We start from the raw sequence: 17608 nt of genomic DNA, 5'->3' as shown, positions 1-17608 counted from the left end.
ACCTTGCATTGCAGTAATTACTAAAGATCAGACCATTTTATCCAACCTTTGTAGTTAATTCTCTGGTTAATTTGACTCTACTCTAGGGGTCTAATTTTGCAATATTTTATCGTAGTTTGTAATGTGATTATCTCAGCTTGTTACCTATAAATAAAAAGAAAATACTATTTCTTGATTTTTTTATTTTTTTTTCAGCATAAATGATTAACCCATTTAAACCCCCATGAAACCTTAGATGAATCCAAAATATGACAGATACCTTACACAATCTTGTGAATATGATAGTGAAAGACAGCACCTATTTTCCTTTTTGGGGCACGGGAAAAGGGTTAGCCAGACCCCAATATATATCCAAGAAAAAGTATTTTTCCAGCCACCAGTTAAACTTTAAAAAGACCTTTATTCGTTTCTTACAGGGTCCATCATATCAACAACAACGTTTCAAACCTATGCCAGGTTTTAATCATGTCATGATTAAGAACCTGGCATAGGTTTGAAACGTTGTTGTTGATATGATGGACCCTGTAAGAAACGAATAAAGGTCTTTTTAAAGTTTAACTGGTGGCTGGAAAAATACTTTTTCTTAGATACCTTACACAAACAGCATGCTACTCTCACTACTCTAACCAGCGGCACACTTACTTGGTTCATTACGAGGACACCACCAGTAGCCTGTATATCTGTCAAATTCCTCCTGTAGCACAAATGTGGCTACTCCAGCAGAACGGGCATCTTCTTCCACTCCAGCCATATCTACATGTCAAGAGACAACAGGACAACAGACAATCAGATCATCTCTGTGCGACTTATAGTTCTCAAAAGAATACATAAGAAACTTAATCATATATCCAAGTGTTGAATAATATTTCTAGGGAAGTCAAAAGTTTTGTCCTGAAGTAACAAATTAAAGCCACAGGCCATCAGCTGAACAGACAGTATCTGATTGCTATGCCCACCCACTTATTAACCTAATTAAACAAAAGTCTTGCCAGTAATATGAGGGAGCATAAGGAGAGTAAAATGGTAAGAATGGAAAGAAAAAAAAAACTACACTCTAGCGTACAATACATGTGCCATAATACAGTGCAAACGTTGTTCATAAAGAAAACTTGAGAATTCAGAGTAACTCACCTTTGTGCACAAAAGTAAGCCTTCTCTCCTCCCCAGTCTCCATGTTGGAGATCCATAAGTCATTGCTGTGCACAAACGCCATAAAGGTTGGATTTCCAGGACAGATGGTTGGGTCCATACGTATGTTGGAACAACTGCTCTCCAGTAACTGAGGTTGCAGCGGTTGCTTCTGCAAAAGCAGAACAGGTGAGTGAGCAAAATAAATAAATAATAGTTAAAAAAACATTATACACTAGATTTTTCTTTGCATAAATGTTTTGTAGATGATCCATTTATATAGCCCATCTGGGGTGTTTTTGTAACAGTGTATAGTTTTGCCTATTTTTTAATAACATTTTGCTGATTTTCAGACTCCTAAAAAGCCCCAAAGTATCAGACTCAAGTTTTAAAATTTAGGACCCAGTGGCAACATTCTAAGAGCCAGTAGCTCCCTGGCTTTCAGGGGGTTTGTCAGGCAATTGCAGGCAATTGCAGGCAATTTGTGCAGCATTTAAAAATGTTTTGTTTATTTGCAAGTAAATGTGTGCCATATGTAACTATTTGCTCCATTGGCTGCAAAAATGTATTTAAACTTTGTTTGTAAGGTATGTTAAACCAAATGTGTGTGTGTGTGTATATATATATATTATATATATATATATATATATATATATATTATATATATGTATGTATATATTATATATATATATATATATAATATATATAATATATATATATATATATATATATATATATATATATTTATTATAAATTGTTATTATTTTTATTTATATTTTAAAAGGTCTGCTGGGACAAGGGTACTGTATTTTATGATAAACACTACACTATTTTACCATAATATGGTGCTCAATTAGACAGAGAGAAAAGCCAATAAGGTCTGCTCTCACTGGAAGCTGAGCCCTTTTGATTAGGTTGTGGTTTCAATAAACAGAGACAGCTATTACAATCTACATTTGCATCTGCAGCTGGTATAAACCTCATAATAAACACAAAGGGAAACCAATTTTACGGTATCCCATCACCTTATAAGTATTAAGAATTCAAGAAGTTGTAAACATCAGTTAAAAATAGTACTTTTGAATCTAATATTTTGTTTAGATCCCAATTCATACACCATATCAGAATACAAAAATAGCAAGGAGGACAGGGTTGTTTGCTACTAGAAGTCATACTTGAAGATCTGTATCTTAAATAAAATAGCTGCGGAATATTGCTACATCATAGAAAGACTTACTAAATTATTTAACAATATTTTACAATATGTTGGCATGCGCATTCGGGGTTTTGTTAGGAAACTGATGCCGAAAATGGCAGCCTATGTATTAATAGAAGAGCAGTACTTAAAAGAAAAATATATAATAGCAGTAATGAGGAAAAAAACAAAATGTATGCTTACCTGCTAAATTTATTTATTTCCGGTTATATGGAGAGTCCACAATGTCATCAATTACTAGCGGGAATATCACTCCTGGCCAGCAGGAGGCGGCAAAGAGCAGTACAGCAAAGCTGTTAAGTGTCACTCCCTACCCATAATCCCTAGTCACTCGACCGAAAGGAAAATGGAAAAAAGTAATAACACAAAGGTGTAGAGGTGCCTGAGGTTTAGTAAAAAAATAACTGACTTAAATATAGGGTGGGGTGTGGACTCTCCATATCTGGAAAAAATAAATTTATTAGGTAAGCATACATTTTGTTTTCTTTCCTAAGATATGGGGAGTCCACAACATCATCAATTACTAGTGGGAACCAATACCCAAGCTAGAGGACACAGATGACTAGGGAGGGAAAACAAGACAGACAGATCTACACAGAAGGCACCACCGCTTGAAGAATCTTTCTCCTAAAAGAAGCCTCAGCCGAGGGGAAAGTATCAAATTTGGAAAACGTATGCAGAGAGGACCAAGTTGCAGCCTTGCAAATCTGTTCCACATAAGTCTCATTTTTAAAAGCCCCAAAAAGAGGAGACAGCCCTCATGAAATGAGATGTAATTCTCTCAGGAGGCTGCTGGCCAGCAGTCTCATAAGCCAAACTAATTATCTCAACCAGATGGGAAGAGAAAAAGCAGTAGCTTTCTGACCTTTATGCTTTCCAGAGAAACAAACAAACAGGGCAGAGGACTGGCAAAAATCCTTAGTCGTTTGTAGGTAGAACTTTAGAGCACGCACAACATTCAAGTTGTGCAACAAACGTTCCTTATGAGAAGAAGGATTAGGACATAGAGAAGGAACAACAATTTCCTGATTAATATTTCTATCCGAAACCACTTTAGGAAGAAACCCCCTTATGTACGAAGAACCGCCTTATCAGCATGAAAAATAAGGTAAGGCAAATCACACTGCAAAGCCGAGTTCCAAGATAACTTAATATTTATGGAATGCAAGGGCTCAAACAGAACCTGCTGCAAACGTTTAAGAACAAAGTTAAGGCTCCAAGGAGGAGCAACTGATTTAAACGCAGGCCTGATTCTAACCAGGCCCTGACAAAAAGATTGAACATCTGGCACATCCGCCAGACGCTTGTGTAACAAATAAATAATGCAGAAATCTGACCCTTCAGAGAACTGAATGACAATCCTTTCTCCAGATCTTTCTGGAGAAATGATAAAATCCTAGGAATCCTGACCCTACTCCAACAGTAGCCTTTGGATTCTACACCAATAAAATGTATTTACGCCATACCTTATGGTAAATTTTCCTAGTAACAGGCTTGCGAGCCTGGATAATGGTCTCAATAACCAACTCAGGAAAAATCCATGCTTAGACAGAACTAAGCGGTTCAATCACCAAGCAGTCAGCTTCAGAGAAAGAGATTTGGATGGAGTAATATACCCTGAGTTAGAAGGTCCTTCCTCAGAGGCAACGTCCGAGGTGGCAGAGATGACATTCACTAGGTCTGCACACCAGATCCTGCGAGGCATGCAGGAGCTATTAGAATCACTGATGCTCTCTCCTGTTTTATACAAGCAATAACTCGTGGAAAGGGAGCGCAAATTGAGGAAAAAGGTTGCTAGACTGAAATCCCAAGGAACGGCCAGAGCATCTATCAGGGCGGCCTTAGGATCTCTTGACTTTGAACTGTACCTTGGAAGTTTGGCGTTCAGATCCAACTCCAGGCACCCCCATTTGATCGAACTCTAGCACCCCCTGGCTTCTCCCATTCCTGTGAAATAAACTCCATAGCACGGTCTAGAACAGGAAACACTTCACACAGTGGAAGGAACATCATATTAATTTTAAAGGACCAGTCAACACTGTAGATTTGCATAAGTCAACAAATGCAAGATAACAAGATAATACAATAGCACCTTAGTCTGAACTTCAAATGAGTAGAAGATTTTTTTTCTGACAATTTTAAAAGTTATGTCTTTTTCCACTCCCCTGTACCATGTGACAGCCATCAGCCAATCGCAAATGCATACACGTACAATGTGACAGCAATCAGCCATTCACAAATACATACACACATTATCTTGCACATGCTCAGTAGGAGCTGGTGATTTAAAAAGTTTAAATATAAAAAGACTGTGCAACATTTTGTTAATGGGAAGTAAATTGGAAAGTTGTTTAAAATTGCATGCTCTAATCTGAATCATGAAAGTTTAATTTGATTGAGTGTCCCTTTAAGTTTACTAGATTTCTTAGGGTTGACCACGACAGGAGAATTGGAGTCGTCCAAAGTAGGCTAAAACCTCCTTTAACAATACATGATGATGTTCAAGCTTAAATCTTAAGGATACTACTTCAGCATCAGATGAAGGAATTATACTGTCTGAATCTGAGATTTCACCCTCAGAAGCTACAAACGTATCCTCCACATGAGACTTTGAGGAAGGGCAACCAGGTAGCAGTGGGAAGACCAGAAACCTTGTTATCTGTTTATCTAATGTTCCTCTTGCGTTTTCCCTTTAGCATAGGAAAAGCAGATAATGCCTCAGATACCGCAGAAGATACCTGAGCAGCAATTCTGCAGGCAAAAAAAACTCCTCCTAGAGGCCTGAGAGGAACTGCAGGCACTTTATGTGACGTCATAGAGGTTGGGGATGTTTGAGGAGAAGACTGTGGCATTGCCTGAACAGGCATCATACTGAGAGACATTAGGCTCAATGGACAATATTTTATTTTTACACACTATAGTCTAGTTAAACAAGAAGCACAAAATTGCATAGGTAAAACAATTGGTGCATCTAAGCATAGTAAACGTATCACAAGGAAAGGAGACTTGATCCCTCTCCATGGTATGAAAAACAAATAGAAAAACGTTATTTGAACAAAATACTGTCACTTTAAAATTTTCTTGCTCAGTGGGGTAACGTCTTTCCTTTAGTAATGAAGAGCGATGGTATTGCACTCAAAAATAAACCTCACAGTGTCAACCTCTACACCTCAGCAGAACCAAGGTGCCTACCTGCCCTTCTGATTAAGAAGCTGCCAGAATAACTAGAAGTGACACCTAATTCAGTCACAGCTGACACTGCTCCGATTCAGACTGAGGAGCGGAAAGGAAAAAACTATATGCGCAACTAGGAAAGCGCGAGCAAAACAACTGACTCGCTCAGTCTATAGACCGCTCTTCAGCTGCTCCGATACTGAGGAGACTAGCTGACAAGCTAGTAATTCACATGTTTCTCTAACATCGTTTTTCTCCACACTACAGTGCCAAAACCACACAGCCCAGACCCAGAGCAACAATAAAAATACTATCAGGGTAATTATTCATATAAATAAAATAAAGAGCCAGTCTTAAAAAGGTAACTCCTTCATTGCCCATAAGAAGGATTAACCGTTTAGTCTCATCACATACACTAAATGTGCCTGCACTCTGCCATACAATAAATCCTACTAAGGATCTATTTTGTATCCTTAAATGCTGCAGGGAATCCTTTAAAGTGCTAGTCTGCATAGCTAGAAGACAAAAAAGCACTTACCTGCAATCTAGCCGTCTGGCAGGGCAAACAGCTCACAAGGTGTGAAAGGACAGAGACCTAAAGAAAAAAGAAAGAACAGAGTAAACCTACTCTGGCTTTCTATACCATGGGCAGCAAACATGTTAGTAAAACAGAGCAAGGCCCACCTCACAAGTTCCTAACTGCTTTAAAACCACCACTACTGCAGAGATTGACGTGACTACAGCTAGACCCAAAAATCTTGCTTGAAGCGAAAAGAAATCCAATTTTCTTCAGACACCAAACTTCACCTCCTCAATTGACAAAGGCAAAGAGAATGACTGGGGATTATGGGTAGGGAAGTGATACTTAACAGCTTTGTTGTGGTGCTCTTTGCCTCCTCCTGCTGGCCAAGAGTGATATTCCCTCTAGTAATTGATGACGTTGTGGACTTTCCATATCTTAGGAAAGAAAAAAAAGGTGCATTCATTTGTGCTCCATACAATGAGTAGCTAATAAAAAGGAAAGCCTAATATAATAAAACTAAACTTTGAATATAACAAGTAAAATTAAGACATATTAAAAAACATAGACATGCCTGCCCCCCTATATGTACAGGAAAGGGAACCATCCAAGCAATATACTAGACCAAAACGCAGGATAGAGCAATCATACATTAGAACAAGTTGGATGATTATACCCATTAACCAGTGGATTGAGAGTACAACAAATTCCTATAAATAACTCAATTTAGCCAAATGGCCTATCTAATACTTTTGTAGTACTCCTGGGCAATTATTTAAAAAAGCTGGGTATCGCCGTGCTACATCTACTAGAAAAACATAAATTTATGCTTACCAGATCTATTCCTTTCCTTCCAGACTATGGAGAGTCCACGGCTTACAGTTCCTTACTGTTGGGAAATACAACACCTGGCCACCAGGAGGAGGCAAAGATACTCCAGTCAAAGGCTTAAATATCCCTCCCACTTCCTCATTACCCCAGTCATTCTGCCGAGGGGAACAAGGAAAAGTAGGAGAAACAGAGTATAAATGGTGCCAGAAAAATAAATAAATAATAGTGGACCGCCCATAGACAAAAATGAAGAGGCGGACCCTATTCTGAGGGCACCACAGCCAGCAAAAATGTTCTCCCGAAAGCTGCTTCAGCCGAAGCAAAAACATCAAACTTGTAAAATTTTGAAAAAGTATGTAAGGAGGACCAGGTAGCCGCCTTACAAATCTGATCCATAGAGGCCTCATTCTTAAAGGCCCAAGAGGAAGCCACTGCTCTGGAATGAGTCGTTATCCTCTCAGGAGGACGAAGTCCCGCTGTCTTGTAAGCTAAGCAGATGACACTCCTTAACCAAAAAAGATAAAGGAAGTTGAAGTAGCCTTCCCCAACAGACAACAAACAAGGAGACAGTTTGTCTAAACTCCTTAGTAGCCAGAAGATAGAACTTCAAGGCATGAACCAAATACAAATTGTGAAGTAAGTGTTCCTTCGATGAAGGAGGATTAGGACACAAGGAAGGAAACACAATCTCCTGATTGATGTTACGATCTGACACAACCTAAGGAAGAAAACCTAATTGAGTAGGTAAAACTGCCTTATCTGCATGAAAAAAAGATAAGGAGGCTCACATTGCAAAGCAGAGATCTCAGAAACTCTGCGTGCAGAGGCAATAGCCAAATTGGAGAATCTTCCAAGATAACAATTTAATGTCAATGGAATGCAGAAGCTCAAACGGAACCTGTTGCAAAATCCGAAGAACAAGATTTAGGCTCCAAGGAGGAGCCCCAGATCTAAACACAGGTCTGATCCTAATCAGAGCCTTAACAAAGGACTGCATGTCTGGAAGCTCAGCCAGTCTCTTGTGCAATAAAACCGACAGGGCCGAAATCTGTCCCCTCAGGGAACTGGCAGAAAGGCCCTTCTCCACCCCATACTGGAGAAAAGATAAGATCCTGGCAACCTTAACTCTGTGCCAGGAAAAACCACGTTCTTCACACCAGAATAACTAGGTCCTCCACACCTTGTGGTAGATATGCTGAGTAACTGGTTTACGAGCTTGAATAAGAGTATCAATGACACTGTCAGATAAACCTCTCTTGGCTAAGACTAAGTGTTCAATCTCCACGCAGTCAGCCTCAGAGAATCTAGATTTTGATGAACAAATGGACGTTGTATCAGCAGGTCTCTGTGACAAGGTAACTTCCACGGAGGAGATGAGGACATCCTCACTAAATCCGCGAACCACGTCCTTCACGGCCACGATGGAGCAATCAGGATTACTGATACCCGCTCCTGCTTGATGCAGGCCACCACTCGAGGAAGAAGCGGTAATGGAGGAAAAAGATATACGAGTTTGTACCTCCAGGGCAATGCTAGTGCATCTATTAGATCCGCTTGGGGATCCCTCGACCCGTACCTGGGTAGCTTGGTATTGAAACGGGACGCCATGAGATCTATCTTCGGCGTCCCCCACTTGCTGCTTATCTCTGCAAACATCTCGGGATGGAGAGACCATTCCCCTGGATGGAAGGATTGCCTGGTCAGAAAATCTGCCTCCCAGTTGTCCACACCCGGAATGTGGATCGGTGACCGCGAACAGCTATGGCCTCCGCTCACTCAGGAATCTGAGATACTTCCTTCATCACCAAGGAACTTCTCGTTCCTCCCTGATGGTTGATGTAAGCCACCAAGGTTATATTGTCTGATTGGAATCTGATAAACTGGGATGAACCCAGAATTGGCCAAGCCTTCAAAGCCTTGAAGATTGCCGTAGTTCCAAAATATTGATTGGGAGGGAGGACTCCTCCTGAGTCCACATCCCCTGTGCCTTCCTGGCACCCCAAACAGCTCCCCATCTGGATAGGCTTGCGTCCGTAGTTACAATGTCCCAGGATGGTCTTAAGAAGCATGTGCCTCGGGACAGATGATCTGGACAGAGCCACCAAGAGAGCGATTCTCTCAACCGGCTGTCTAATACAATCTGTTGAGACAGATCTGAATGATCGCCGTTCCACTGCCTCAGCATGCACAGTTGTAAAGTTCTGAGACAGAACGATGTCCATGCAGGACACCATGAGACCAATCACCTCCATACACCGAGCCACATAGGGACTCAAGGAGGTTTGGAGGGCAACACATGCCGAAGTTAGCTTGCAATGTCTCTGGTCTGTTAGAAATATCCTCATGGATATGAAGTCTATTACAGTACCCAGGAATTCCGATAATTGGGATAAGAGAACTCTTTTCCAAGTTCATCTTCCATCCATGTGATCGAAGAAGACTGAGAAGGGACTGCGAGAATTCTTCCGCAAGACGAAAGGATGGTGCTTGCACCAGAATATTGTCCAAGTATGGGGCTACTGCAATACCCTGAGTCCTGGCAACGGCTAGAAGAGCCCCCAGAACCTTCATAAAGATTCTAGGAGAAGTAGCTAGGCCAAACGGAAGGGCAATGAACTGGAAAAAAAGAGACAGTCGGGGGCCGCCCCTTCATGCCAATATGTTTTCGGCGTGCTTCTTATTCTGCTTGGATTTATTCTAGGAGCCGGCTTCCAAGTACTTTTGGGTTGCTCAGGCTTGGAGGAGGATTGTTGTTGTTGGGATTTGTCAAAACTAAAGGAATGAAAATTAGAAGATTGTCGTCCCTTAGACTTGTTCTTCTTATCTTGCGGTAGAAAGGCACCCTTGCCTCTGGTAACTGTAGAAATAATGGAGTCTAGGTCTGGACCAAATAAAACCTTTCCCTTAAAGGGAATGAAAGGAGTCTGGATTTAGAAGTCATATCCGCAGACCAAGATTTCAAACAGAGCATCCGGATGGCTAGGAGCGCAAAGCCAGAGGCCTTTGCATTTAGGCGAATAATTTGCATGTTCGCATCACAGACAAAAGAATTAGCAATTCTCAGAGCTTTAATTCTGTCTTGAATATCCTCGAGGGGAGACTCCACCTCAATGAGTTCCGACAAAGTCGCACCAGAAGGTAGCCACTCCGGTAACCGTGGCAACTGCAGCTGCCGGTTGAAACAAAACTCCTGTATATTGAAACATCTTTCTCAGAAAGGTTTCCATTTTCTTATCTATCGGCTCTCTGAACGAAGAACTATCCTCAAGAAGTATAGTATTATGTTTAGCAAGTGTAGAGATAGCACAATCCACCTTAGGAATGGGAGCCCCACAAGGGGGAAAAGGAAGAACCAATTCTTTTCCCATTCGTTCTTAATAATGCTCGCCATTTTAACCGGCACAGGAAAAGTCAAAGGAACTTTCCTGTCTTCGTAAACTCTGTCTAATGTAGGTATCATAGGTTCTTCAGGCAGCGCGGCCTCTGGAACATCTAACGTTCAGTTCAGAAAGGACCTCAAGACCAGGCTCTTCGACTGAACTGCAACTCTTAGCGCCTTGAGACCCTTACGGGTGAATAGCCGAGCTTTACAAGAACCCAATAGATAGATAAAACGTAGACGGAACCTCCTTTAATAAAAAACGCAAGTGCTCAATTTTAAATCTAAAGGACAGTTCCTCCGCAGCAGGAGGCTTAGACGCTAAGGACTCAGACCCAGAAAGTTCACCCTCTGAAGCTACAGAGTTTAACTCACCATCGGATAACTGGGACATAATAGCTAAATCCAATAAATATTTAGATGACTCCGGGTCAGGAGAGCTATGCTTAACCAACCTTTCTCTTGGGTTTGTTAGAGTGAGGTAATGCACCGAGGGCTGCTGACACTGCCGTTTGTAACTGCGAAGCAAAGACCGCAGGAAGAAGACCCCCTCCGGATGGAGGATTAGATGTGCTACGGGGAACTGCATGTGGAGTGGATAATGTAGCAAGGGTAGTAATCTCACGGGACGCCAAGTCCTGAGAGGTAGACGGCTCAGAGGGACTAATAGCCTTAGAAGGCTTGTCTCCCTTCTTAGACTTTACAACGGTGTTAAGGCATGTGGAACATAATTGAGTGGGCGGGGAAAACCACGGCCTCCTCACAATATAAACAGGTATGATTTAGTACAGAAGAAGTATTTTCTAACATGTCAGAGTCCTCCATAGCTCAGGTTATACCCACAGAAGGACACAAATAAAAAAAAAATTATTATAGAAAATTGCACCTTTATACTCCCAATAGCTGTGGCACTCATCACCTCCTAGTCCCAGACAGTTAACAGAGAAAACGCTCTCCTCTGGTTCAAGTCTCAGCCGGAATGGAGAAAATGAACATAACCCGGTCACATGGAGTGCAAGACAGTACTTCCCCTGTTATTACAAGTACAGCAAGTAATAGGAGCTGTACAACACTTTAAAAACGAAAGTGAAACCCTGTTTGTTCCAGTCTATCAGCCCAGGGAAAAAAAAATCACACAAAGCACCATGTAAATAATTAATACACCGATTAATTAACCCCAACTGTTCAATAAACCCCCTTCAGAGGATATTAACCCTGGATCATATCAAGGTATAAAGGAGCCACACTGTGACCCTGTTATAGCGTTTTATGTGTAAAAATTGAAACAATCTTACCTCCAGGATCCATGCTGTGAAACAGAACACAGCCGCTCCTGACATGGACTTGAGTGAGAGAAAGCAGGCACTGGCAGTGAAACTCGTCAACACTGATTGCTTAGGAGCTGCTAGCAGTAGGCTGGATGGTTTCGCTGAAAAACTTTCCCTGCATCTCCAGACTCTAACTTTCATCAATACTCTCACTGAGAGGTTGACATGACTACTTAAAACTCCAGTCCTATCTCGAAGGCAGATACCCTTTTTCAGGACTCTCTGAATCTTCTGACACTTCTCTGCCACTTCCTAACGTGACGAAAGGCAAAGAATGACTGGGGTAATGAGGAAGTGGGAGGGATATTTAAGCCTTTGGCTGGGTGTCTTTGCCTCCTGCTGGTGGCCAGGTGCTGTATTTCCAACAGTAAGGAATGAAGCTGTGGAATCTCCCTATCTTAGGAAGGAAAACAGTTATGCACCAAGTTCTTGAATCATAATAAGGTCAAACCGATTTCACAATAAAACTAGCAAATTATACAGATAGGGTGGCGGTGTGAACGCGTGACATGCGTTTCTCCACTGCTTTATCAAACATATTAAATGTTTTCAATGTTTGATGAACATGTGATCATTAAAGAAGTTTATGTTAAATTATGCAATTAATATGTGGCTTGAATAGCTTAAGAAAAAATGATAAATAACAGAAAATGTTAAGAATAATACAGTCACAGTCCTACTACTAATTTTTTTTTGTGGAGAACACTGAATCAACAAAAAATACCTATTGGGCTCCCCTCTAGACTATAGATGAGAAGGACTGGCTTTACATGACATGAGGCCTAATGATATCTTGAACCCTGCTCCGGACAAAGCATCATTTCCTAATAAATTAGTTACTATTGTGTTAACCAAATTTTGTATGTTAAAAGGGAAAAAGTATTCGAACAACAACAGCAGCAAATCATTTGATATTAGAGTTATGAGAGTCACAAAAACATAAATCCATCTTAATTAATTACTTTACCCCAATGTAGACTTACTGTGAATCCACGAGGACCACCGTCCCGCACTGTGTAGATGGCGCTACCAGCCTGGAATAGGAAAGTCCCACTTTCTGCATGATAGTCAAAAGCAGAAATACCCACTGTTCCAATCCGTTTCCTCTCACGAAGCAGCTCTTCCTCACGGGAATACATGCCATAATCAGGAGTAGCCTACAAGTTAATTTCATATAAGAATTTAAATTAACACTTTAGCAGCTTACCTGTGAATAAAATAATGCAATGTCCAGGAATTAAATAGCTTAACATATGTATTATGAATAGTATGAAATGCCAACAATGAAACTAAATCTTCTATTAAACCCATGCTATGGTGCCTAGAAAAGAAGTCCTAGTAATAGTAAACACCAAGCCAGATTTCCTGCCTGGCTATTGATATTCAGACTCCTAGTCAAGCCCCAAAGTTTTAGATGTATACTGATGTCTACAAATTCCTGTGGCTCCTGTTTGTATAATCTGTATTTTCATATGCAGGGAAGGGAGAGTTTCTGCTCTTCATGATTTCTCAGCCCCTTTCACTGTGTGCCCCAGACTAACCTCATCAATGGTGCTAAACTGGGAGCTTCTAAGTAAGTTAATTTTTTAGATCATTATCTGTGCATATTCTTCTTTATAGTAGTGTCTGTTACATGGAGTTATACAAAAATTGTTGTATACTGTCCCTTTAATATAAAAATGTTGGTTGTGCAAAGCTGGTAAATGGGTAAAAAGGTTTTATCCATTATTAAAAGGGCTATAAAACTCAAAATGTTCTTTTGCGATTAAGACAGAGCAATTTTTAAAAAGATTCCAGTTTACTTCTATTATTAAATTTGCTTCGTTCCCAAAGTATTCTTTGTTGAAGAAATGCCTAGGTAGGTGTCAGGAGCACTATATACAAAAGTGCTGCCATTTAGTGCTATAACAAATGGATAACAAAACTGCTGACATTTAGGGCTAGATTACAAGTGGAGCGCAAAATATAGTTTGCGCAAAAGAAATGTTTGCACCCCCACTCGTATACCAGCGCACGCAATTGTGAGTTGGTATTTGAAGTGGAGCGCAATGCAATTCATGGAAACTTTGCACTCAATGGAACACGCTTTCATAGGCTCCAATGAGAGCCTCGTTCTAATGCCGTGAGACACGGCATGAGAACCTAGCAAGCCAAAGCAGATAAGTCACACAGCGATGAGCAGCAGATTTAAATATATAAGTAAATATATATTTATTTATTTATAAAATATTTTACCAGGATATATATATATATATATATATATATATATATATATATATATATATATATATATTTATGTATTAAAATGTGTTTATATGTGTATATACACATAAATATATGTATATAAGTATAACCAATATATTTACAGGGAACACACAGTTCCCCATATAGACCGCAATGTAAAGGCAATTTTCAGTGCGGTTTGTTTTTTTCTAACACTCTACATCTGCCAATTTTAACCCCTAAAAACTGCTTTGTGCAGTTGTAGACTTTTCAATTTGGGGCCAATTGGGGCACTTTTGGAAAATTAACAAGAGACCCGATCTCTGGTTAATTTTCTGAACGCTCGCTCGCGGTAGCAATAATCAGCCGCTTGTAATGGTTAGTTATTTATCATGCACCTGTAAATGGGCAAATTTGGCCATTTACGGGCACGTGTGATAAATGAGCGCTCCACTTGTATTCTTGCCCATAGTGTTTCAAACACATGCACGCTCCTGAGTATATACGTCCTTGCTTTTTAATTAAAGACACTAAGAAAACAAATAAAATTTGATAATAGAAGTAAATTAGAAAGTGGTTTAAAACTGTATGCTCTGTCAAAATAAGGTGAACCATGAAAGAAATATTTAGGGTTTCATATTGCATTAAGGAAATATTTTGCTGAAATTCTAGCTATGACAAATAAAACAGGTAAATGATGAACTGGAATTCTAGCAAATCATGGAAAACTATTAAAAAAAATAAAAGGAGAACAAAAAGTAAAGATTAGCGTGATTTATTATTATCCCCAAAATGAGTATTTCAGCTCATGTGACAATTTATAAGAAGTCACGTCAGTAAGGAAATTACAGAACCAAAAGGTGAAATCTACAAAGTAACAGTAGGTAAACAAAATGGCAGAAATGATGAATTGGCAAAATGCAATTACCTGAAATTCAGATAAGGGTGGCACTGGCAATTAGGTACTCTGGTTAATAGAGATGTACCCCAAAGAGGTAGATAAACTGCTTTGAATTACTTGTTTTAAAAAAATTGAGATCAGGCCAAGAGAGAGCATATTATTTCAGAAGTTACATTTTTCACAGTTACTGACCCAAACTTTGCAACTTTCTACCAGATTCTTGAAATTCCCAAAGACATATGAGCCTTCCAGGAAAGCCTATATAGTGATGGGAATAGGAAGTTTGACAGATTGAGAGAAAACATACATAAATCAAAGATGATGAGAATGTGTTCCCCAGTAGCCTTCCAATGTAAAAGACATGGTGGAGGTGGTACATCAAATTTGAAAAGATATCAGTCAGTCAATGAATCTGATTAGTAACAGCAAATGTGGATAATCTATTTACCAGTATTGAGTATAATTTAGTTTTACAAGAAGTTAAAGGGACAGTCAACACCAGAATTTTTGTTGTTTAAAAAGATAGATAATCCCTTTATTACCCATTCCCCAGTTTTGCAAAACCAACATTGTTATATTAATACACTTTTTATTTCTGTGACTAACTTGTATCTAAGCATCTTCTGACCGCCCCTAATCACATGACTTTTAGTTATCTATTGACTTGCATTTTAGCCAATTAGTGCAGTGTCTGCCACTAGCCACGAGCGCGATCACAATGCTATCTACATGAGCTTGCTCTCCCCTGCTGTGAAAAGTAAATAAAATAGAGGCAGTCTTCAAGGGCTTAGAAATTATCATATGCACCTTCCTAGGTTTGCTTTCAACTAGAATACCAAGAGAACAAAGCAAAATTGTTGAAAAAAGTAAATTGGAAAGTTGATTAAAATTACTTGCCCTATTTGAAAAGTGAACGTTTTTTTTGGACTTGACTGTCCCTTTAAATGCTTTTTTAGATAGGATGACAAGCACACGATGAATTCATTTAAAAAAATCCTGGACTTTGTATAAAGATATGGTGTTCTCAGAGGGGAAGTGGCCTGTATCCCATTATGGTTGAAATACATCAATAACAGGTTCTTCATATGGGAGAGACCAAGAGAAGAATTTTTTTTTTAAAATTTCTTTAAAGGGACAGTATACTATAAAATTTATTTTCCCTTAATGTGTTTCAAATTACTTTTTTACCAGTTGCAGAGTATAAAATGTATGCATAATGCTTTTTTAAGGCTTATTTCTGTATATAAATTAGCTAATTTTGTGTTTTGAAGCCACAACCAAAAAAAAATGGGTTGAGCTTGTAGATAATCAGAGCTCATTACTTTATCACAATGTGTACATATACCTGCTTCTTTATCTTATATCTGTCCATAAAACAATCACCAATACTTGGAGAGAACAATGGAAAATTAACATTTTATTACCTTATCTCTTCTATAACTCACTGGGAGTGTAATTTCTTCTACTGGCTGTGTTAACACAGCTTGGCCTTGAGACCAAAAACTTTCAGGAAGGGTGGGGATATCGCAGGCTAAATAAACTATTTCAAATGCCAATACAAGGGTAATGGAAATACTTGTAAACAATTTAATACACTCCAGCAGGTAAAGTGGATCATTGGGGAAAAATTGAAGGAGAGAACATTTTTGAGTAAACTGTCCCTTTAACAAGAATGACATTAAAGTGAATGTCAAGTTTGATTAATCAGTGCCCAGTGTTTAAAAACCCTATTAAAAACAGGGGCACTTTCATTCATCAAACTTTACATTTCACTCGTTTTGTTAAAATACCTTTTTATCTTGAAAGCCGCTCCAGTGCTTCCCCTACCCGTCGCAAGCCTCTTCATATATCAAAAATGACTAATCTGGCTTCCTCCAATCACGGTGTTGCCCCCCTGGGATGATGTATTCGTCATTGCTGACGTATGAATTGGCAAGCGGCAGGAGGGGGAATCGCTGGAGCGGCTTTCAAGAATAAAAGGTAAGTATTTTAACAAAACAAGTGAAATGTAAAGTTTGATGAATGAAAGTGCCCCTGTTTTTAATAGGATTTTTAAAAAACGGACACTGATTCATCAAACTTGACATTCACTTTAACTATAAACTACCATATGAGCCAAAATAAGGTGACTTTCTTAGATTTGGGAATTTACAAATAACTGGATAGAAAAATATCAAATGCCACTAACAGCATCCTCCAAAATTACTTTGTGTCCTATATCCTATTTCTATGTCCTCATTTCTAACAAAAAGTCTCTAGCAATAGAGAGCTGGAGGCAATGTTTTTTAGCCTAATAGCCTAAATCAATAAGAATGGAACCAATACACCAATTATTTGGCTTTATATAGTCTCAGCAATATCACAAGGCTCAGATGCATAATTATAATTAAAGGGACATAAAAGTGCACAAAGAAAATGCTTTAACGCGTTATGTGCAAGCAACAGTACAATATTAAAAAGCTTTATGTTTAACCCCTGCGCTACTGGAAGTCAAAAATACCCATTGAGCCAGTGAAGAGAGGAATTGGGGCATAGCCACCAATGCTTAGCTAGCTCCCAGTAGTGGACTGCTGCTCCTCAACATACCTAGGTATACTTTTCAACAAATTATACCAAGAGAACAAATTAAATCTGATTTAACAGAAGGAATATATGAAATTGTAATTTAGATTTTTGTGTCCATTTAAAAAGATATATAAGTGAAACCAGTAGCACCTTGTGGTTTTAAACTTGTACCCATTTTAAATATAAATGCAACTTTTGTTTTAAACACATAAGGACACTCCTGTATAATAATGAAGGAATTGTTTTATAAAATACTTTTGCCAGTTCAAGAGAATGTGACAGTAAAATCGGAGTCACTCTTTTTTTTTTTTTTTTTTTTTGTAGTTTTAAATGCTTTATTGAA

At 39.1% G+C, this 17608-nt stretch overlaps 1 protein-coding gene across 1 annotated transcript in view; it reads right to left on the bottom strand.

Moving 5' to 3' along the window:
• Window positions 1–642: 642 nt before the first annotated feature.
• Window positions 643–17608, bottom strand: part of LOC128643997 (dipeptidyl peptidase 8) — a gene marked incomplete at its 3' end in the record, with an annotated part of 40153 nt that continues 23187 nt past the window's right edge. Inside the window, exons 5-7 of the mRNA XM_053696762.1 lie at window positions 12560–12733; window positions 1132–1300; window positions 643–753 (exon numbers count right to left, since the gene is read on the bottom strand). Of these exons, the coding sequence (XP_053552737.1) occupies window positions 643–753; window positions 1132–1300; window positions 12560–12733 (454 nt within the window). The remainder of the gene's footprint in view (window positions 754–1131; window positions 1301–12559; window positions 12734–17608) is intronic.

This window comes from Bombina bombina, unplaced genomic scaffold, assembly GCF_027579735.1.
Source record: "Bombina bombina isolate aBomBom1 unplaced genomic scaffold, aBomBom1.pri scaffold_1249, whole genome shotgun sequence".
Classification (NCBI taxonomy): Eukaryota; Metazoa; Chordata; class Amphibia; order Anura; family Bombinatoridae; genus Bombina; species Bombina bombina.
The sequence above is the reverse complement of the archived record's forward strand: the minus strand, read 5'-3'. Positions and strand labels throughout refer to the sequence as shown.